This window comes from Zalophus californianus, chromosome 16, assembly GCF_009762305.2.
Source record: "Zalophus californianus isolate mZalCal1 chromosome 16, mZalCal1.pri.v2, whole genome shotgun sequence".
Classification (NCBI taxonomy): Eukaryota; Metazoa; Chordata; class Mammalia; order Carnivora; family Otariidae; genus Zalophus; species Zalophus californianus.
The window spans coordinates 5,609,722-5,633,690 of NC_045610.1; the positions used below are offsets into that span (position 1 = coordinate 5,609,722).

At 47.4% G+C, this 23,969-nt stretch overlaps 1 protein-coding gene across 4 annotated transcripts in view; it reads left to right on the top strand.

Annotated features, from left to right (window-relative positions):
• SHISA6 (shisa family member 6) overlaps positions 1 to 23,969 on the top strand; it is a 302,335-nt gene that overhangs the window by 128,026 nt on the left and 150,340 nt on the right. For 2 of the 4 annotated variants that reach the window (XM_027624594.2, XM_027624595.2), the window contains exon 3: positions 14,028 to 14,123. The exons of the other annotated variants lie outside the window; for them this stretch is intronic. In XM_027624594.2, the coding sequence (XP_027480395.2) occupies positions 14,028 to 14,123 (96 nt within the window). The remainder of the gene's footprint in view (positions 1 to 14,027; positions 14,124 to 23,969) is intronic. 4 annotated transcript variants of the gene reach the window in all.

Consider the following 23,969-nt stretch of genomic DNA (forward strand, 5'->3'; position numbering starts at 1 on the left):
GAACTGATTTTCATGTGTATCTTTTTTTTTCTTTTTTGTATTGCTGTATGTGTATTTTCCCTAGTTGTTCCACCTCCATTAAATAAAAAGTCTGATATTTTTCTCCGCCTGTGGAACTTTTTTCCTCTTCTTCTTTCTTTTCATTATTTTCGATGAGTTTTGGAGGAATGGAATCAAAACATCTCTACTCAAAAATATTAGCAAGCTTTAGATGATGGACTCTGAAAAACAAACTGAGGGTTCTAGAGGGGAGGAGGGTAGGGGGATGGGTTAGCCTGGTGATGGGTATTAAAGAGGGCACGTTCTGCATGGAGCCCTGGGTGTTATGAACAAACAATGAATCATGGAACACTATACCAAAACAAATTATGTAATATATGGTGATTAACGTAACAATAAAAAATTAAAAGCTTTATTGCTTTACCTTTCAAAAAAATATTAGCAAGCTTCACATTATGTTCAATGCCTTATATAAGGTCTCAAAATTCTTCAAAAGGTTGCTTCGCTTCCCCCCCCCGCCACTTTTTAAAGTGTTTTATGAAGATGGCATTTTCCTTTATTTTAAAATTTTATTTATTTATTTTATATTTTTAAAAGGCATTTCACCACCAGTCAGAATGGCTAAAATTAACAAGTCAGAAAACGACAGATGTTGGCGGGGATGCGGAGAAAGGGGAACCCTCCTACACTGTTGGTGGGAATGCAAGCTGGTGCAACCACTCTGGAAAACAGTATGGAGGTTCCTCAAGCAGTTGAAAATAGAGCTACCCTACGATCCAGCAATTGCACTACTGGGTATTTACCACAAAGATACAAATGTAGGGACCCGAAGGGGTACATGCACCCCAATGTTTCTAGCAGCAATGTCCACAATAGCCAAATTGTGGAAAGAGCCAAGATGTCCATCGACAGATGAATGGATAAAGAAGATGTGGTATATATACACAATGGAATATTATGCAGCCATCAAAAGGAATGAGATCTTGCCATTTGCAACGACGTGGCTGGAACTGGAGGGTGTTATGCTGAGTGAAATAAGTCAATCAGAGAAAGACATGTATCATATGACCTCACTGATATGAGGAATTCTTAATCTCAGGAAACAAACTGAGGGTTGCTGGAGTGGTGGGGGGTGGGAGGGATGGGGTGGCTGGGTGATGGACATTGGGGAGGGTATGTGCTACGGTGAGCGCTGTGAAGTGTGCAAGACTGTTGAATCACAGATCTGTACCTCTGAAACAAATAATGCAATATATGTTAAGAAAAAAAAAAGAAGATAGCAGGAGGGGAAGAATGAAGGGAGTAAGTCGGAGGGAGAGACGAACCATGAGACACGATGGACTCTGAAAAACAAACTGAGGGTTCTAGAGGGGAGGGGTGGGGGGAGGGGCTAGCCTGGTGATGGGTATTAAGGAGGGCACATTCTGCGTGGAGCACTGGGTGTTATGCACAAACAATGAATAATGGAACACTCCATCAAAAACTAATGATGTAAATGTATGGTGATTAACATAACAATAAAAAATTTTAAAAAAAGCATTTCACCAGATATCTAGATTTTGGTCCCTTCTAAGGCATAGTGTGATGCTTGATCTTGCCTTTTGTCTTTGGATCTAAAGACTAAAGTCTTCCCATCTTCTCAGGGCAAAAAAAATCTATTAACTTTTAATCATTGCTTCTGAATTATCCCTCTGTGTCTCTTCTGGGAATACTGTTGGAAATTGATGGAAATGCCTCGACTCGTCCCCTCTGTGTCTTCTCTCCCATTACTGCTGTCTCTTGGTCCTCTTCCCACTGAGTGCTCATTGCATCTCTCATTGGGATTTACTGTGCTCATTGCCTTCAGGACGCACACTCTGTTGGCTGTATTTGCAACCCAGGCAACCGTCCTGGTCAGTCTCTTTCCCTCCCTTGGCTATTGATCTAACTTCACAGAGCCAAACTGCTCTTACATCTTACCTGAAAGCACCATTCAGATATTACCTCCCTTGCTCCTCCTATTTCTTGCAGCAAATCTCTTTTACAGAGAAACTTGCCCTGTAGTCACTCAGAGTCGCTGTCTTGCCAGGGCCACCAGCCTTGCAGAGGCTCCAGGAACTCAGCCTCAGACCTCTCTTTAGCTTTCAGTGCCTCCTGCCGCCGGGGGTGGGGTGGGGTGGGGTGGGGGTGTTGAACTTGAACCTCAGTGCTGGCCCTGTGACTTCAGGCTTCTGGATGCTGGTGTTGGTGAGAGAGCAGTGGCAGAATCAAGGGCAGAGAATCCACCCAGGTGCTTCTTTGCACAGTTGGGGTTCAGCAGGTAGCGGCAGGTGCCCTTTGCAGCCTCAAACCACCCTTGTTCCTGGCCGTGGCCATGTGTGTGTCTGTATCAGGACCTGGGCGTGCTTATGCTACTCAGCAGGGGTGCTCAGAGAGCTCTCGCTTACCTCTGCTGGGAGCTCTGCTGGACGTATGGCTCTTTCCCTGGAAATGCTCTTTCTCTTGGGTGGAGTACTGCTCGGCTTCCTGCCTCAATGGCAGGTGGAAGGGCAGAGACTTAGGGTGGTGGCTGCCAGATGGAGAAGGGCATGGTTCTTTGTGTTATGTCTTAAGAATTCTGCGATACCCCTTCATATCACACATCTCTCCAACTGCCGGACTGCATGCATCACTGGGGCAGAGAAGAGGCATTGACTCCCTCTGTTTACCCCACCCACCTGCTTAGGGCTTTGCTTTTACCGATCATTCTTCTAATCATGCTGCCCTTGCTCATGCAAAACCCTTTTTCTGGAGGGTACAGAGAATGTGGATCCTTCTGGACCTTGACCTCCTAGCATTGGCCCTGGATCCAGCTCAAGAGGGACCTGTAGGTCGTTCTAACACAGTGGTTCATAAAGTGTGGTCTCTGAGCCTGTGGCCTTCAGCAGCATCACCTGGGAACTTCTCAGACATGGAACTTACCTCTGACCTAGTACATCAGGAATCCCCGGGCCAGGGCTCAGCCATCCAGTGAGTGCTCAAGTGTGAGGACCTCAGCTCCAACAGAAGCTGAAGCTTTCACCTTGTCTTCTCCCACTCAATGTCACGGGCAGCTTTACCAACACAAGTGTCCTAAGAGATGCCTTTGAAAATTGTCAGTTCTCCCTAGACAGGTGGGTGCTCATTGACAGATCCCTAGACGCGGTGTTCATGCTTCCTTTTCATGTCATGTAACTCAGTATTTTCCAAGCTGATTTGACCATAGCATTCTTTTTTTTTTTAAGATTTATTTTTTTTTAATTTTTATTGTTATGTTAATCACCATACATTACATCATTAGCTTTTGATGCAGTGTTCCATGATTCATTGTTTGTGCATAATACCTAGTGCTCCACGCAGAACGTGCCCTCTTTAATACCCATCACCAGGCTAACCCATCCCCCGACCCCCCTCCCCTCTAGAACCCTCAGTTTGTTTTTCAGAGTCCATCGTCTCTCATGGTTCGTCTCCCCCTCTGACTCACTCCCCTTCATTCTTCCCCTCCTGCTATCTTCTTTTTCTTTTTTTTTTCTTAACATATATTGCATTATTTGTTTCAGAGTTACAGATCTGTGATTCAACAGTCTTGCACAATTCACAGCGCTCACCATAGCACATACCCTCCCCAATGTCTATCACCCAGCCACCCCCTCCCTCCCACCCCCCACCACCCCAGCAACCCTCAGTTTGTTTCCTGAGATTAAGAACTCCTCATATCAGTGAGGTCATATGATACATGTCTTTCTCTGATTGACTTATTTCACTCAGCATAACACCCTCCAGTTCCAGCCACGTCGTTGCAAATGGCAAGATCTCATTCCTTTTGATGGCTGCATAATATTCCTTTGTGTATATATACCACCTCGTCTTTATCCATTCATCTGTCGATGGACATCTTGGCTCTTTCCACAGTTTGGCTATTGTGGACATTGCTGCTCTAAACATTGGGGTGCACGTACCCCTTCGGATCCCTACATTTCTTTCTTTGTGGTAAATACCCAGTAGTGCAATTGCTGGATCGTATGGTAGTTCTATTTTCAACTGTTTGAGGAACCTCCATACTGTTTTCCAGAGGGGTTGCACCAGCTTGCATTCCCACCAACAGTGTAGGAGGGTTCCCCTTTCTCCACATCCCCGCCAACATCTGTCCTTTCCTGACTTGTTAATTTTAGCCATTCTGGCTGGTGTGAGGTGGTATCTCATTGAGGTTTTGATTTGGATTTCCCTGATGCCGAGCGATCTTAAGCACGTTTTCATGTGTCTGTTGGCCATTTGGATGTCTTCTTTGGAAAAATGTCTGTTCATGTCTTCTGCCCATGTCTTGATTGGATTATTTGTTCTTTGGGTATTGAGTTTGATAAGTTCTTTATAGATTTTGGATACTAGCCCTTTATCTGATATGTCATTTGCAAATATTTTCTCCCATTCTGTCGGTCATCTTTTGGTGTTGTGGACTGTTTCTTTTGCTCTGCAAAAGCTTTTTATCTTGATGAAATCCCAATAGTTCATTTTTGCCCTGGCTTCCCTTGCCTTTGGTGATGTTTCTAGGAAGAAGTTGCTGCAGCTGAGGTCAAAGAGGTTGCTGCCTGTGTTCTCCTTTAGGATTTTGATGGACTCCTGTCTCACGTTTAGGTCTTTCAACCATTTGGAGTCTATTTTTGTGTGTGGTGTAAGGAAATGGTCCAGTTTCATTCCTCTGCATGTGGCTGTCCAATTTTCCCAACACCATTTGTTGAAGAGACTGTCTTTTTTCCATTGGACATTCTTTCCTGCTTTGTCAAAGATGAGTTGACCATAGAGTTGAGGGTCCATTTCTGGGCCCTCGATTCTGTTCCATTGATCTATGTGTCTGTTTTTGTGCCAGTACCATACTGTCTTGATGATGACAGCTTTGTAATAGAGCTGGAAGTCTGGAATTGTGATGCCGCCAGCTTTGCTTTTCTTTTTCAATATTCCTCTGGCTATTCGGGGTCTCTTCTGGTTCCATACGAATTTTAGGATTATTTGTTCCATTTCTTTGAAAAACGTGGATGGTATTTTGATGGGGATTGCATTGAATGTGTAGATTGCTCTAGGTAGCACTGACATCTTCACAATGTTGGTTCTCCCAATCCATGAGCATGGAACGTTTTTCCATTTCTTTGTGTCCTCTTCAATTTTTTTCATGAGTATTTTATAGTTTTCTGAGTACAGATCCTTTGCCTCTTTGGTTAAATTTATTCCTGGGTATCTTATGGTTTTGGGTGCAATTGTAAATGGGATCGACTCCTTGATTTGTCTCTCCTCTGTCTTGTTGTTGGTGTGTAGGAATGCCACTGATTTCTGGGCACTGATTTTATATCCTGCTACTTTATTGAATTCCTGTATGAGTTCTAGCAGTTTTGGGGTGGAGTCTTTTGGGTTTTCCACATAGCCCAGAAATGGGTCTGTTCTACTGTTCTTTTGGTTTCTATTTCATTGATTTCTACTCTGATCTTTATTATTTCTCTTCTCCTGCTGGGTTTAGGCTTTATTTGCTGTTTTTTCTCTAGCTCCTTTAGGTGTAGGGTTAGGTTGTGTATTTGAGACCTTTCTTGTTTCTTCAGAAAGGCTTGTATTACTATATACTTTCTCTCAGGACTGCCCTTTGCTTGTATCCCAAATCATCTGCAAAGAATGAGAGTTTGACTTCCTCTTTGTCGATTTGGATGCCTTTGATTTCTTTTTGTTGTCTGATTGCTGTGGCTAGGACTTCTAATACTATGTTGAATAGCAGTGGTGAGAGTGGACATCCCTGCCACGTTCCTGACCTTAGGGGAAAAGCTCTCAGCTTTTCCCCATTGAGAATGATATTCGCTGTAGGTTTTACATAGATGGCTTTTATGATATTGAGGTAGGTACCCTCTATCCCTATACTCTGAAGAGTTTTGATCAAGAAAGGATGCTGTACTTTGCCCAATGCTTTTTCTGCATCTATTGAGAGGATCATATGATTCTTGTTCTTTCTTTTGTTAATGTATTGTATCACGTTGATTGATTTGTGGTTGTTGAACCAGCCTTGCAGCCCAGGGATAAATCCCACTTGGTCATGGTGAATAATGCTTTTAATGTACTGTTGGATCCTATTGCCTAGTATTTTGGTGAGAATTTTTGCATCCAGGTTCATCAAGGATATTGGTCTGTAATTCTCCTTTTTGATGGGGTCTTTGTCTGGTTTGGGGATCAAGGTAACGGTGGCCTCATAAAATGAGTTTGGAAGTTTTCCTTCCATTTCTATTTTTTGGAAGAGTTTCAGGAGAATAGGTATTAATTCTTCTTTAAATGTCTGATAGAATTCCCCTGGGAAGCCATCTGGCCCTGGGCTTTTGTTTGTTGGGAGATTTTGGATGACTGCTTCAATTTCCTTAGTGGTTATAGGTCTGTTCAGGTTTTCTATTTCTTCCTGGTTCACTTTTGGTAGTTGATACATCTCTAGGAATGCACCCATTTCTTCCAGGTTATCTAATTTGCTGGCATAGAGTTGCTCATAATATGTTCTTATAATTGTTTGTATTTCTTTGCTGTTGGTTGTGATCTCTCCTCTTTCCTTCATGATTTTGTTGATTTGGGTCATTTCTCTTTTCTTTTTGATCAATCTGGCCAGGGCTTGATCAATCTTGTTAATTCTTTCAGAGAACCAGCTCCTAGTTTCGTTGATCTGTTCTACTGTTCTTTTGGTGTCTATTTCCTTGATTTCTACTCTGATCTTTATTATTTCTCTTCTCCTGCTGGGTTTAGGCTTTATTTGCTTTATTTTATCTAGCTCCTTTAGGTGTAGGGTTAGGTTGTGTATTTGAGACCTTTCTTGTTTCTTCAGAAAGGCTTGTATTACTATATACTTTCCTCTCAGGACTGCCTTTGCTGTATCCCAAAGATTTTGAACAGTTGTGTTTTCATTTTCATTGGTTTCCATGAATTTTTTTATTCTTTAATTTCCTGGTTGACCCATTCATTCTTTTAGGATGCTCCTTAGCCTCCATGTATTTGAGTTCTTTCTGACTTTCCTCTTGTGATTGAGTTCTAGTTTCAAAGCATTGTGGTCTGAAAATATGCAGGGAATAATCCCAGTCTTTTGGTACCGGTTGAGACCTGATTTGTGACCTAGGATGGGATCAATTCTGGAGAATGTTCCATGGGTGCTAGAGAAGAATGTGTATTCTGTTGCTTTGGGATGGAATGTTCTGAATATGTCTGTGAAGTCCATTTGGTCCAGTGTGTCATTTAAAGTCTTTATTTCCTTGTTGATCTTTTGCTTACATGATCTGTCCATTTCAGTCAGGGGGGTGTTAAAGTCCCCCACTATTAATGTATTGTTGTCAATGTGTTTCTTTGCTTTTGTTATTAATTGCCTTATATAATTGGCTGCTCCCACGTTAGGGGCATAGATATTTACAATTGTTAGATCTTCTTGTTGGATAGACCCTTTAAGTAGGATATAGTGTCCTTCTTCATCTCTTATTACAGTCTTTGTTTTAAAATCTAATTTGTCTGATATAAGGATTGCCACCCCAGCTTTCTTTTGGTGTCCATTAGCATGGTAAATGGTTTTCCACCCCCCCACTTTCAATCTGGGGGTGTCTTTGGGTCTAAAATGAGTCTCTTGCAGACAGCCTATCCATGGGTCTTATTTTTTTAATCCAATCTGATAGCCTGTGTCTTTTGATTGGGGCATTTAGCCCATTTACATTCAGGGTAACTATTGAAAGGTATGAATTTAGTGCCATTGTATTGCCTGTAAGGTGACTGTGACTATATATTGTCTGTGTTCCTTTCTGATCTATGCTGCTTTTAGGCTCTCTTTTTGCTTAGAGGACCTCTTTCAATATTTCTTGTAGGGCTGGTTTTGTGTTTGCAAATTCCTTTAGTTTTTGTTTGTCCTGGAAGCTTTTTATCTCTCCTTCTATTTTCAATGACAGCCTAGCTGGATATAGTATTCTTGGCTGCATATTTTTCTCGTTTAGTGCTCTGAAGATATCATGCCGGTCCTTTCTGGCCTGCCAGGTCTCTGTGGATAGGTGTTGCCAATCTAATGTTTCTACCATTGTAGGTTACATATCTCTTCTCCCGAGCTGCTTTCAGGATTTTCTCTTTGTCTCTGAGACTCGTAAGTTTTACTATTAGATGTCGGGGTGTTGACCTATTTTTATGGATTTTGAGAGGGGTTCTCTGTGCCTCCTGGATTTGGATGCCTGTTTCCTTCCCCACATTAGGGAAGTTTCTGCTATAATTTGCTCCAATATACCTTCTGCCCCTCTCTCTCTTTCTTCTTCTTCTGGGATCCCAATTATTCTAATGTTGTTTCGTCTTATCGTATCGCTTATCTCTCGAATTCTGCCCTCGTGATCCTGTAGTTGTTTCTCTCTCTTTTTCTAGCCTCTTTATTTTCCATCATTTGGTCTTCTATATCGCTGATTCTCTCTTCTGCCTCATTTATCCTAGCAGTTAGTGCCCCCCCCCCATTTTTGATTGCACCTCATCAATAGCTTTTTTGATTTTGACTTGGTTAGATTTTAGTTCTTTTATTTCTCCAGAAAGAGTGTCTCTAATAACTTCCACGCTTTTTTCAAGCCCAGCTAGTATCTTTAAAGTCATGATTCTGAACTCTAGGTCCGACATCATACTAATATTCGTATTGAGTAGGTCCCTGGCAGAGGGTACTACCTCTTGTTCTTTTTGCTGAGGTGATTTTTTTTGTCTTGTCATTTTGTCCAGAGGAGAACAGATGAATGAGAGAACAAAATGGTAACAGGTTAACAACGTCTCCAGCAAATATACTCTATACAAATCAGAAAAGACCTGAAACCAGGGGAAAAGAAAGGGAAAGAAAGAACAAAGAAAGAGGAGGGAAAAAAAGAAAAAAAAAGATAAAAACAAACAAAAGCAGAACAAAACAAAAGAAACAGAATACGATCAAATATGATCAGGCTAGTGCATAGATCAGTGCCACAGACTGGATTTTGGGCGTATTTTGGTCTGTTAGAAGAAAGTGCCTTCTAAAATTTTAAAGGAAGAAAGACTTATATATGTACAAAATAAGGGTTGATACAATGAAGGGATGGAAGATGACTGTAAAGATGAAAATTATAAAAGATTTTATAAAAGGAATTGATACGATAAGAAGTTGTTTGAAAAAAGAAGAATTTTTTTTTAAAAAAGGGAGAGAATGTGTCAGGCAGGAGGCTAGAACAAAGCCATACACTAGTGATTTAGGGTGTATTTTGATCTGTTAGAAGAAACTGCATCTCAAAATTTTAAAGAGAAAACAACTTATATATATATGCCAAAAATAAGGGTAACTATTATGAAGGGATAAAATATGACTAAAAAAGAAAAATAAAAAAAATTTTTTTTAAAAGGGATTGATAAGATGTTGGTTTTAAAAGGGAAAAAGAAAAATTCAAAAGAAAAACAGTTAAAAAAATTAGCTTTGAAAAACCAATGAATCATGGTAAAAAAGCCCTGAATTCTATGTGCAGTATTCCCCTAGCGCTGGAGTTCTCCCGTTCTCCTTGATCGGTAAACTTGGTCTTGGCTTGCTGGGTGTTCCTGCTGATCTTCTGGGGGAGGGGCCTGTTGCCGTGGTTCCCAAATGTCTTTGCCGGAGGCGGAATTGCCCCGCCCTTGTGATTCCGGGCTAAGCAAGCTGCTCGGGTTTGCTCTCGGGAGCTTTTGTTCCCTGCAAGCTCTCGGTACAGCCTTGGAGGACCAGGGTGAAAATGGTGGCCTCCCAATCTCCACCCGGAGGAGCCGAGAACTTGGGGCCCCGCTCCTCAGTGCGCCCCCAGAGAAAAGCAGTCACTCCCGTGTCCCCGGTCTCCGGCCGCACTCCGTGCTCACCCGGCCTGTGACCGAGCGTTTCTATCTCTGGCACCCGACCCCGTGTGGAGTCTCCAAACCCAGCAGATCCCTGCAGTGCGCTCCCACGCCGCTCCTCCCGGGGGAGGTAGGGGAGTCTCCCCAGCTCTGCCGCTTGTTGGGTCCCTGCTGGAGGAGCAGTGGCCCGACTGGGCCGCGGATCACAGTTTATGGCCACCCCGAGCTGGGAGCCCGCGCCTCGGCTCCGTCTCTGCAGCCGGCTTCCCCGCTCCGATCCCTGGGAGCTCTGCCGCACTCAGGCACCCCCGGTCTTTCTGTGACCCCGAGGGTCCTGAGACCACACTGTCCCGCGAGGGTTCCACCCCCCGCTTAGCCACTGCAGCGACGTGCCTCCGCGGAGCCGACTTCTAAAAGGTCCGATTTTGTGCTCCGCGGCTCTAGCACTTGCCAGAAGCGGCCGACGGAGGCCCCCTCCCCCGCCGTCTATCCTCCCGAATATCGCCTCGGACTCACTTCTCCGCACGTCCTACCTTCCAGTAAGTGGTCTCTTCTCTGTTCAGAGAGTTGTTGCTCCTCTCCTCTTCGATCTCCTGTTGAGTTCGTAGGTGTTCAGAATGGTTCGATCCCTATTCAGCTGAATTCCTGAGACCAGACGACATCCAGGTCTCCTACTCCTCCCCATAGCATTCTTTATTCCCACCACCTGCCCTTGGTCTTGACCCCTCAGCATATTTTACCTTTACTCAACTCAGAGCTTCAGTGTTGCAGCTTGACCCACCTGGGCTCCAGCTTCTATGAACTTTCTCATCACCAGGCAGACCACGCCCAAGGTAGCGTTTCCACTGGGTTTAAGCACCAGAGAAGAGTCGCAACTGCACTGTTGTGACCATTCAGACCGTGAGGTGAGGTACAAAGATGGCAGGGCTTGGGGATTTACCACTGACTAGCTCCGTGAACTTGGGGAATGTGACCTTTTCACAAGGCTCTTGTGGGAGTACATGGAGCCAGGTGTGCATGATGGAAGGGACACGCGGTTTGGAGTGAGAGGAACTGGAAGCTACCATTGGGTCTGTCATCTTCCTCTGGCTTCCATTTTTCCATCGGTGAATGGGGACATCATAATAGAATAGACAACATGCGTATGCAGTTGTGATTAAAATTTTAAGATAATAGTCCTTTTGAAAAATCTCTATTAAACTGTGTTATTGTATGAAATGTTTGGTACTATGATGTAAAAAAAAACAAACCCCAAAACCAGTCCTTAGGCTGTATGTTCAGAGGCTCTGTCTCTCTGCCTGGCGCATAGTAGGTGATCAGAAAACTGTCATTGCTCGTTAAACAAAGCAGAGCCCCAAGGCACTAGGGCAACGTTCAGTCTCGAGGGACCTTGTTCCAGCTGACAGATAAGAATGATTTGTAAGTAACACAGGCACTGTTTATGCTCCATCTTCCTCGGTTTTGATTTGTTTATCAAAAATTTTATTTATAAAGGAGCACAAAAATAAACCAGCCCCAATTCTGCAGGATGCATCGCAGGTTCTGAATTAATGAGGTCCAAATTTATGACAGTTCTGAATTGTGACTTCCTTCTCCTGCCCGGCCATTGCTAGGGGTGGGGTGGGGAGAAAGTGACCATGTTACAGGATAGGGGTCCCTCTCTCCCTGCAGCACACCCCTCCACACACCCCTCCCCCCCCCGAACCCTTCATCCCTGATGAAGATTCATTGCTCCAGGTGCTAGAGATGGTTTCTGGAGCTCTGAGGTGGCTTGGGATCTGGGAAGATGTCTCTTAGCTCCAATAATTCTATTCTGTCGAGTTCTGGGTCATGGCCACGGTATTTTGTAGCCAGAGAGCTCCTCGTGGAAGTCTGTGCGCCCTGAGGAGCGAGTATCTCTTCCAGAGTGGAGGGCATGACAGAAATGGTGGCAAAATTCTCTCAAGTTCCTCATGCGCTAGGACAGTGGGTCTCAGAGTTTGGTCCCTAGACCCGACCGCATCAGCATCACTGGGTGACTTGATAGAAATGCAAAATCTTGAGCCCTGGTCCTAGATGTCCTGAATCAGAAAGTCTGAGAGTGGGTCCGGCAGTCCATTTTAACACGCCCTCCTGGTTTTTCTGATGCACACTCAAGTTTGAGGACTCTTGATATGGGAGGAGGAGGAAGCAGCCGAGAGGGAAGGAAGAGAGGACTCTGGAACCCAAAACTTACTAGTTCGTGGGTGGTGCCAAGCACCCTCGAGGGTCCAACAAGTGTTCCTTGAACCCACCTGAATAAACTGAACCTAGGTGATCTCTCTATTTACCCCAGGGCAATGGTTCTCTTTCCTGGTGGCACATTAGATTCAGCTAGAGAGCTTCTTAAAAATGTCATTGCCTAAGCTCAGATCCCGATCAACGGAATCAGAATCCCCAGAGTTATGTCTGGACATTTGCATTTTTAGAAGCTTCTAGATGGTTCCAGTATGTACCTGTGTTTGAGATCTACCAAGGCAGAGGGCGCCCTGTTAAGAAAAGATGTGATTTGGGTTGTCTTTACATTTACCATACTTTTTTTTTCATTAGCAATTTATTTTACTTATTTATATTATAAAGAAGACATACTTACTAAAGGAAAAACAACTTGGAAAATATGGAAGCCCTGAAAGGAGAGAAGTAAGATGCAAGTTCTAATTATCTGAAGGCAGTTGGCAGTGTTTTTACTGGCAGTTGGATGTGTTTTCTTTCAATCTTTTTTTTTTTTAATGCTCTGTTTTGACTTCTTTACAGCATTGTGATTATATATAATATAGCATTTTCTGCCCACCTTTTTTTTTTTTTAGAGAGGGGAAGAGGGGGTGGAGGAGCAGAATTGGGGGGAGAGAGAAAGAGAGAATCTCAAGCAGTTTCCATGCCCAGCACAGAGCCCGACGCGGGGCTCGATCTCACGGCCTTGAGAATCATGACCTGAGCTGAAACCAAGAGTTGACTGCGCCACCCAGGTGCCCCATTTTCTGTCCACTTTTTAACCTAACCTTACATCCTGCATAATTCTGCACACTGTCTTACTTCTAAGTAGTTTTTTTTTTTTAAGATTTTATTTATTTATTTGAGAGAGAGAGAATGAGAGCCAGAGAGCACGAGAGGGACCAGGGTCAGAGGGAGAAGCAGACTCCCTGTTGAGCAGGGAGCCCGATGTGGGACTCGATCCCGGGACTCCAGGATCATGACCTCAGCCGAAGGCAGTCGCCCAACCAACTGAGCCACCCAGGCGCCCCTCTAAGTAGTTTTTAATGCGCTCTTGTAGCAACACAACAAAAAGACGGCTTTTCTCCATGTTCCTAGGTCTATGCCTCAGGATGGCATTTACGGAGTCCTTTTTTTCTTTACCCTACCTGTATTTCAAGAGCATTGTGAAATCCCATCTCGAACGTCAGAAGCAGAGTGTTACTTGCTTTCTCTTTGAATTTCTTCTCCCAGGGTCCTCGCCCACACTCACCTTTCCCCAGACCAGCCCCACAGGTAGATGGCTACATTAGGCCGACAAGGAATAAGAGTTTATTGCGGAAAGTCGAGAGAGAAAAGCAGTAAATATTTCCCCAGTGTTGGACAACCGCCATTCTGCCCGCCTATGTCAGCTGACGCTGCATCTCTCCTAAGCCACGAGGCTGTAGCTCCATAGGATGTGGTGGGACTTATCAACAAGGCACATAGAGAGAGCATCCCCGGCCAGACAGAGCCCAGCCTCCATGCTCTGGAAAGAAAGAAAACAAATGAGTAAGGCAAGCTGGAAGAAGCTGGGGCAACAGACAAGATGGTGGGGGCAGAGACACCGATGTTCTGGTGCGCTCGGTCAGAAATGCCAAAATCAAGCCATGTGTACTCCTTTCCCCTTTGCTTTCTGTGTATCCTTTCCAGAACTTTCGTCTTTGTTGTGCAACTACATATATATATACGCACATGTACATGTATATATACCTGATATATATACTTTTTATATATGTGGTATGTATATTTGTAATATATATTATATTATATGTGTTTATAAAATAATATATATATATATATTTTTTTTTTCTTGACGGATTCTCCCTCCTGCCTTAGCTGCTGGTTTGCCACTGACTTCCTCACTCCGGCCGGGTGAGTGGGAGCTGCCTCGCTTGCCTTATTGTTGCTGCTATGAGTCTTCCGGATAACTCTGCCCCGTCTTCTTGCAGGACATTATGGGAAGGATGCTTACCGAAGTGGAGGACCCGATCTCCATAACTTCATCTCCTCTGGATTTGTCACGTTAGGAAGAGGACACACGAAGGGTACAGTGGAAACCATTTTTTACTAAAACACACAGGTTGCCTAGGGGAGCCCCGCTCTGAAACGTGAAGATGATGTGGAGGCCAGAGGCTTGTCCGGGACAGGGAGAAGCAAGGGGTGGTACCACGGCAGCTGGTCCTGGGGACATACGTGGCTTTTGACAGGTCACAGGTGGGACGTTAGAGGGCCGTAGACTCGCCAGAGACATCGCTCCCGCCCCCCGCCCCGGCAAGGAGTGGGTCCCAGAGGCCAGGGACCCTGTGGGAAGGACCACAGGCAGCCTGGTAGGAAACTGCTAGTGGACGGGGCACCATCTGCAAAGTGTGTGTTCTCCTCTCGGCTCTTACCCCTTTTCCGTTTGAAAGCCACATTTTATAAACCGATGCCAACGTTCTATACCATGGGTTTTGGAGCCAGCGTGCATGTTCGAGAGTTTCAGGGTCCCTAAGTGTGTCTGTATAAACTCTCTGTGGTGTGGACCCAAAGGTAGAGGTTATACAGACCTTGAAGCCTCAAGACGAACATGTACGTGGCATTTCTGCTGAGCTGCTTTTTGCCCTAGCTGACAGCTTGCAGAGCATCTGTGCCGGGGTGGGGGGGGGGAGGGGATATGGAATCCTCGATTCTGTCTTTTGTTTAAACAGAGTCCTCCTAGTGTTGTGAGCATTCTGTCATATCAAGAGTAACTGGATCCCTGACTCCTGACCACCCTCCTAACACCTGTGTATTGTTATAGATCAACTGTGAATTCTGTTGTAGGGATGCTCTATCCCTGTCTGCCTCTGAAATATGTGTCTGTTTTAAGTGTGAGCGACCAAGGAACTTTGCAATTTTTTCTTACATTCCATGCAACTACTTTTTAAATTCCCTGTGTGATGTCTGTTCATCCTATAGAGACAAATATATATATACATATATATACCTGTATCTGTGTATGTATTTTCTGTTGTGTCTCTTTGTGTCTAAATAAAGTTTATTGAGGATACAGGTGGCATTTATGGCTACTCGAAGTTGCAGAATCAAATTGGGACCAGAAGGGGAGTTGGGCTGCACGGTGAACCAGCGAAAGACACAACGCGTATCAGCTCAAAGCTAGGACGGCCAGCCCCCACCCCCACGTCATCTGCTCTGCAACAAATTATACAGATCTAAAATGTTGCATTTTAAAACAATACCGAACAAATGTATTATCTGGCATAGTTTTGGCGGGCCAGGAATTCGGGAGCAGCTGAGCTAAATGCTTCTGGGTTGGGGTCTCTCATGAGGTTGCAGTCCACATTGTAGCAGGGACTGCATCATCTGAAGGCTTGACTGGGGTGGAGGACCGGCTTCCAAGATCGTTCACGCACATCATGCTGGCTGTTGGCAGGAAGCCTCCGTTCCCCTCCCCACCCCCTCCATGGGCTACTTGCGTGTCCTCAGAGCGTGGTGGCTGGGCTTCCCCAGAGGGGGTGATCCAAGGAAAAGAAAGAAAGAAGCCCGGATGTCTCTTATGACCAAGCCTGTTGGTGACACGCTGTCATTTGCTCAGTATCTTATTGGTGACACAAGTCAGCTTTATTCCAGATGGGAAGGAACTACACAAGGTCGGTAATATCAGGTGCCAGGGATCCCTGGGGGCCATCTTGGAGGTTGACTTCCCCACTCCTACAACCCATGGGGCAGAACCACAGATCTGAATTTCTCAAACAGAACATGGCAGCACTTACCAAGCCTTCTCAACTGCAGTTGTTGGCTTCCCACCCTTTCCCCTACCCCTTCTTGCAGCTGAAACACCAAATAGCTCAATCTAAAGAACTCCATATGTATATTGTTGTAAACATTGCCGCTTTGGGTTCATACATTCATTCAACAAATATTTCACGAGGCCTGCTCGGCGCTAAGCAATACTCAGAAGTAAACAAAATGGAATCTGCTTGTGTGAAACACCTATTCCACTGGGGAAAGCAGACAAAATAAATTCTTGACGACGCGGGCAAGGGGAAAACCCCGAGCAGGTGCAAGGCAGGGAATGCTGTGGCAGGGAGCCAGTCTTGGAGGGAAAGGCAGCTTGGATGAGGCGGTGGTAAGTGGGCAGAGACCTGCATCCCAGGCAGAGGCGACAGGAAAGCGGCCCTGAGGTACAGGCTTTCTTGTGGTGCCGAGAGGCAGGAAGGGGGCTGGTGTGAATGAAGCAGGGTAGAAAGGACGAGAGTAAGAGGACGTGGGACCCGAGCCAGAGGGGAGCCAGGTTGTGCATTTATCAGGTGGTGGACACCAGGTTGCTCCCAAAGGAACTAGACAGACCTCCATCAGAGCAACATAGACGTGATTCTCTATTCCTACCTGTCCTTTGGGTCACTGTCATTCCAAGAGGCTCTGTCCCTCCGAGGGTGTGGGGCTTTGCTGTGGCTGCTGCTGATTTCCCTGCTATTAGCCTGTCCGCGTCTCATGCAGCCCTCCTGTGTGTGCATGGCCTGACCGCCCCCACCAGTCATCACCCCCACCATATTCTCTTTATCATTCCCTTCCTCTCATGGCCTCTGAAACCTCCTCTCTCCTCCAGGGATGTACCTTGTGTGGCTTTTCCTACTGAGATAATGACTAAAGTTTCATGAGCCAGGAGACTGGGGCTGGAGGGGGAGCTTTGGAAGCGGGGATCTCCTTCTAATATCAGAATTCTTTCTCTCTGCACAGCCTGGATCTCTGGGAAAGGGCCCAGCTCCATCCTCCCTTCCGTCAGAGCAACCTAAGTTCAGCTCTGAGTGGTACCAAGTTCAGCAAAGCGGCCCCATCAAATTACGCCATGGGCAGGGAACCCCCCAGGGGTGCCGAACATGGGGCCATTGTTCATCACGTGTGTTTTGTGCCCTTCCTTTTGTTTTTCTATTTATTTCTTTCTGCTTCACCTCTACTGCCTGTCGGGTACCTCTTCCTTTATTCCCATTTTCTCTTCTTCCTGCATTGGCGTTAGGCCTCCTGGTGGCCACCGTGTGGCCCCACCGTGATGCTCAGAACTGACGGGGCAGCTAATGCCTCCTTTAGAAGGTCATACCATTGTCCTTCCAGCTTGCATCACTGAATTTCACATGTATTTCTAGCAGACTCTGATTATCTGAGAATCACATGTTGACGGTCCCTATTCTGAACAGCGCCGGGAACCTTCTTTGGATACTTGGATGCCGCCAGCCCTGTCTGCCATTTCAAAGGCCCCCTCAGGCATCACGGGGAGAGAAGTGCACCCACCCCGGCCTCAGTGGTGGCTCATCCAAATTCGGAGAGTTGGGGGTGAGGATGCTTTAGAATGAGATCCACAGGTGCACAGGTAATTAAACCCTCTGAGACCAAGCCTAAACAAGGGGATGTTTTTTGGTTAATGGGATTGCAAAAGTGAGACATTGGAAGATTCGAAGCCACCAAAGCCCCCTGATCTATCTCTGTCCTGTTAGGAGACCCCATATTTTAGCTTAGGAGGCCACATAGCCATTAGTGAGCCTCCAGGAGTAAATGGAAGTCAAGGCCAAGGAAGATGCTGATCAGAGTGATGACGAGTTTGGAACAAGTTGTGCCTACACCGTTTTCTCTGTTCACTAGACAGGATTACCCAGACCCCCCCCCCATAGGACCCCAGAACAGTCTTGAGGGAACCAGAGCATCCCCCAGGCTGCCACAATGGAAACCCAATGACAGAGGCTCCTATTTGCTGAGCATTTACTATGTACCAGCATTTCGACACATGCCCTTATTTTCACCATTATGACGACCCCGTGGGAGAGCTCTTGTCATCCCCATTTGGCGGGGGAAAAACTCAAAGTAGAGCAGTTGAGGAATTTGCACAAGTGAACGTCAGGCAGTCAGTACCGTTCCATTCCAAATCCAGGCCTCTTTCCAAAGCTCATGCTCCCAACCACTGCACATCCTGCTGGGGATGGAGGGAGGAGGAGGGGGCCAGGGCCTCAACGGGCAGTGGTTCCTCGGGACGCACACATGGGAAGCACTCCAGAGCCAGTGGCTGTTCTTATTAGAGGCACACATTTTTGCAGGAGAGGAAGTCACACTAAAAGAAGATGGACCGGGAGTAAGACACCACCCCTAGATGAGCAGGCACTGTCCTTCCAGAAAGGAAGCTCAGTCTGCCCAGATACATTTTCAGGGTCCATCTAAAGGAACACACTTACAGAGACCCTATTTGACTTCAGCATTTTGGTTAGAGTCACAGTCGGGCTGGCTGTTTTTGAGTCTGGTCAAAAGAGCTGGGAAGATTCTTTCCAGAATCTTCCATATGTCAGTAACATTAATTCCAGGGATCTCTACCAGTGTATCCCGGGCCAGGCCAGGGGGGGTCCTTACGGGCAGCGAGCGGTGGTGACAGGAAAACTCACATGGTTACTGTGGCTGTCTTCTGCACTCGGGCATTTTGCATAGTGAATGTGATGAACTGGTGCTTGCCTGCCTCTCCCCTGCTATTTCTGTTTCCTGGGCCCTTTCCACCATGCCAGGAGCCAGATAGAGGGGGTGTGTATGTGTGAGAGAGAGAGCAAGCGAGTGAGTTTGGAACAGAGAGCAATCTCTGCAGCCTTTGCTAAAAGGTAGGAACTCCAATGCAAGGGTCCCTTCTGTAAGAGGCAGACACTGCTACTCCCCTGGTCATTGACTCCTTCAGGGAAACGTGTACGGTGAGCACCTGCTGTGTACCAGACACTGTTCTAGGCACTGAGGATACAGCAGACACAGAGGCCGGTGAGAAGCAATAGAAAGAAGTAAACATACAAAGCGTGTCAGATAGAGTTCAAAGCTATGGAACAAAACAGGACAGGGAAAGGGAGGGAGTTGCAATTCATAAAAGGACACCCACAAGGCTGCAGAGAAAAGCGACCATTGGGCACAGACCGAAGGGGGTAAAGGATCGAAACTGCCTGTATTTGGGGGAGGGGTCTTCCAGGCCAAGCTGGGAGGAAGGAGCAGAAGGAGCCAGATTGTGTGGGGTCAGACAGGGGCTGGGGCTTAAGCACACAGGGCCAGTGGGCCATTTATTAAAGATCTGGTTGCCATTCTGGGCAAGATGGAAGACAAAATGGTCTTGGCCTGACGCATTAGGAAGCTGGAAATTTGTGGGAGGAACAGGGTTTAGGCAGAGCTTGGGGGTGATTAAGTTGTAGATGCTTATTAATGAAAGCATCCATGTGGAAATGTCAAGTTCAGGCGAGAAGGCCAGGCTGGGGATAGAAACATGGGAGTTTTGGGCGGGTGGACCCGGGAGACCGCATGAAATCAGCTAGGGAGGGTGTCGCTCCGCAGGTGAGCAAGGCTCCAGGAGGGAGCCACCAGGCACCCAACATGGAGAGGTTGGGGCGATGGGGAGGGACCTGGGGAGCAAGCCAACCGGGGCAGTGTGGGACCTTGGAAATCAAGTGGAAAACAAAACAGGTGTTTCCAAGAGGGACGGTGATCGACTGTTTAAGCCATAGAGAGGCCCAGTGAGTGAAATCCTGAGCAGTGACCACCAGGTATGAGCTGGTAACATGGAGGTCGTCGGTGAGCATTGCCAGAGCAGTTGGGAGTGGGGGGCAGGAGGCATAGGTGTATCTGATGGAGGCAAGAGAGAATGGATGATGTCTGGCCCATGCTTCTGTGTGATTGGGGCAGACTGGGTGATGAGAAGAGCAAGCTTCATTACTCTAGCCTCTCTGTTTGGGGATGTGTTTGAAATGTTCCGTGATAAAAAGCTGTAAAAGATCTTTAAGGGAATGGGAGAAGAGGACTAGACTGCAGGTATAGACTACCCTGTAGAGTTTTAACATGAAGTGGAGTAGGAATGAAGGCAGGAGCTAGAAGAGAGTGTGATGTAAAGGGAGTTTTGTTTTGCTCTGTTTTAAGACGGGAGAGGTGCCAGTGTATTTGCTCGCTGGTAGGAATGGTCCAGTAGAGAAGGGGAAATTGATGACGTGGGGCGGGGGATGGGTGGTGTTTCAGAAGTGGTGTCCTTGGTAGGTGAGAGCAGATGGGATCCACCATGGAGATGCTGGATCTCCACCAGGAGCAAAATCCACCAAAGAAATCCTCCGCAGATGGAAGGCAGAGTATATGGCCCCAGGTGCATGCAGGTGGGCATATGCCATCAGTGCTCAGTGATTTGGAGAAGCAAGGTCATCAGCTGTGAGTGAGGGGGAGGGTGGTCCACCAACCCAGTTTTCCCCAAATATTCCAGTTTTAGCACAGAAAACCCTGTGTCCTGAGAAGCCTCTCAGTCCCAGGCAAACGGGGACACTTGGTCACCCTAATGAGGACATATGAGCAGGCCCAGTTGTTGTGGCTTCAGAGCATCTTCCACACCCATCTCCAGGTCCCAGAGACTCAGACTGAGGATGCTGCTGCCTGGAGCTGGCCTCTGCACAGCCCCCTGGTGCTCAGAGGTCTCAGGACTTCCCCCGAGATCAGCTGGGAGATTGAGACAAGGCCAGAATGTAGGAAGCTTCCGCCCTGTAGGACCATTCCAGACCCTGCAGAAAGATCCTGAGTGGATGGATCTCCTCATTCTGCCTGAATGGCGCTTTCTGGGGACCAGGCTAGCTCTGGGCAGCCCCGCTGCCCAGCCAGACTCCCCGTAGGGTCTGAGGCAGAAGCTAAGGCAGGAGGGTACACGCTACCTACAGAAGAGCTAGGGGCATCGGAGGAGGGTGCTGAGATCAGAGATGGAAGTGACCATCCCGATGCTAGTTCAGGAGTCAGCAATGAGGGGCAGTGGCAGGGGCGGTACGCCAGCTGCTCAAGCCCCCAAATCTAAGGACGGGGAGCAGTGATCCAGAGGGACAGGTCTGGGCCGGTGGCACCTGTCCCTTGAGCAGGGGACAAAGCCAGGGATGGGTTCCTAACATGCAGAAAGTCTACAGGTGTTAGCCAGCGACGAGTCTGGGTACACGTTTTACCAGGAATAAGGCCAGGGCAGGGGAATGTGGGGGCCAGAGCCTTGGGGTCAGTGTGGTGGCTAAGACAGAGCGTAAGAGGTGGCAGAGCTTTGGGTCACGACAAGATCCAAGGGATAACGTGGGAGTGGGTCTGAACAAAGCGGAGGGGCCAGTCAAAATGGAGGTGAGGGTCCTGCTTCCTCAGGCCCCACACGACTGTAGGCAGCCCACCGTGGGGGCTGCCATAGCTGCCTATGTACCCAGGGTTTGAAAGGAGGTCTTTAATTCTAGAAAAGAAAGAAGGGGTGGGCAGGGCACCGCCCCCACACCTGGGTTTAATCAGGAGCCTTCAGACCATCCTGTGGATTGTGGCAAAGCGACCCCTTAACCATTATGGTGAAAGAAATCCATCTTCGTTATTTTCCCACTCTGGGAGCCAGGGGAGTGAGTGGGCTTTCCCGAAGCCAAGGTGTTCCAAGGCTGGACTCCAGATAAAGCACAGAACTCAGAAGGCATCTGGTCTCCATGGCAACGGAGAGCCGGAAGGTACAGCAAGAGAGAGGGAAGGCTGGGTCTGGCTTGCCTTAGATTGGCCTCTGAGAAGCCTGGGCCACGTGGGAACATTGTTTCTGGACTTCTCCGTAGGCCAAGGTGGGCGGGAAAAAGTGGGACCAGAGCAGGGAGGAGCTCTTGGGTTCTGAGCTGAGGGCACCACAGATCCCAGCAGTTTGCAGATCATTCTGCTCTGCATCGTGGGGCAGCTCCCTTTGTTTACTCTCTTCCCATTCCCGTTCACTCTTGATTAATGGCTAATACCGAGAACCAGGCTTTGACTCCGTGTGCTCAGTCTTATTCGGTGGTATTTCTCGTGATGCAGGCAGGCACACACAGGCTGAACCCAAGCCTCCACTTAAGAAAATACGTGGCATCTGTGTGATTCCCTATTTTGGTAGAATGGCGTCAACCTCGCCCAGTGGTTAGTTGGCTCAAGTTGACTGCATCAAAAGCAAAGATTGGTCTGCATGACTGGTGAATTCCATGCTCACCTGGTGAATCCATTGTTGAGCATCACTGCTGTTCAAACAAGAAGAAACAAGGCAGAACAAAACCCAGTACCATACCTCGGGGAGTTTGGCCATCTTCATTAAAGGCAACTGTTCCACAAACCCCCCTTTCCTATGTGGGTCCTGCTAACAGGAACACCAATGACCCCTCCCCATCCTCAGGAAGCAGAAAGGGCGCTACGACCCTTCTCAGTCTTACTGAGGACTCTGTCTTCAGCTAGATTCCTTTGGGCAGCAGTTAAACCTTGCAGATGGAGCTTAAGAAGCATGGTTCTCACCAGAGCCAACTTCTTGAGCCATCCAAGGGTCCACTTCTAAGGTAGAACCACCCTCTTTGCCATTGGGAGACCTACTTGGAGGCACTAAGGATGTCCATCCACCAGTTGACCGTCCTCTTAGGTTCTCCTTGTTCTAAGGGCAGTGGTTGGGTTGAAACAGCACACACTGATGGGTGATGGGGCATCTAAGCCATCATCCCGCTCATGCTACCTCTGTAAATCACGGTGTTGAGAAAAAAAGTCCCCATTAATGCTTGCCTGTGGGCCTGCTACCATTGGCCCACATGGGCTACCGGGCCAGTCTGCTGGGACAGTCCTCTGGGTTGGTGTGAAGAGGGGAGAGGGGATACAGGGCCAAGGGGGGTTCAGGATGCACTGGGAAATTGCCTTGGGAAATTCCAAGGGTCCTTGGGTGTTCTGCTCAGAAGAGGAGGAATCTAGATACAGATGGATGTGCCATAGCCTTCAGCAGCGAGACAAGAGAGAGATGTCTTGTTGGTGAAGCATCTCTCCTTAGCAAATGCTAGCCCAGACTCCTTTTCTGCTCAGGCAGGAGGAGAGGCCCAAAGGAAGCCCAGAGCACCCCGAATTTCAGTGGGCCCTTGAAATCCCCATGGGGAGAGGCTAGAGGATCAAGTTCTTGGGTTTTCCCAGAGACCAGCATGCTCAGCCAGAGGTCCAGCAGCTCTGGGCCACGTTCTGCTTGCTTTCTACTTGCTTGCTAGCACCAGATTGAACTTTTCTCTTGCCATGACCCGTGGCCCACGTTGGCCCCAGGGGCAAGTTTGTGGCCAGTGCATCCTTTTCCTGGCACTGGTCATGACACTGCCTGGCCATCCAACTTGGGAATCTCTCCTTCTCAGGAGCCAGCCCTTGGCATTGGCTTTCCCTCAATCTCTGCTGCTCACTGCCAAGAGTCTCAGGAACCCTGACAGTGAAGCTACGGGGCTGTCAGGTCCGGGAAGGTTCTGGGAGTGCATCCCTACGCCAGTGGGAGTCTGTGGCCAGAATTTCACTGTGGCCCCAAAGTGGGACAGAATACTGATGATCTCAGTTCTCAGGGGCACCGCCCGCTCTCTGGAACATAACCATAGAATTCTGTGACTCAGCTTCTGGGCGGATTATGGATGTGGCAGAATAATGACATGGCAGCCCTTCCTGCCTGGAGTCATGGGCTCTGTCTCAGTCTTACGGACCTCCAGGTGGTGATGCAAACTTCCCTCCTTAAATAATGGTGGAAGGGGGAGTGTGCTGAGAAGAAGAGGGTCACTGGTGTCAGACAGGCTTGTTCACTCCCAGCTCCCCCACCTGCTAGCCGGGTGACCTTGACCTCTGTGACATTCATCTGTAAGATAAGGTAATAGTGCCACCTGCCTCACAGGGCTACGTGCAGATCCTATGAGATCACAGGCAGCAGAGCACTAAGCGCTCAAGCAATGGGAGCTCTTCATATTATCAGTGGCTTAAAATGCTGAAGAACCTTACGCCTCAAGGGATAATGCTGGGGCTAGAGCATTGACATCTCCTGGGAGCTAGCTAGAAACACAGACTCCTGGGCTGCACCCCGAACCTACTGAGTCTGCATGTCAGCAAGATCTCCAGGTGGTTCCCACGCACATAAA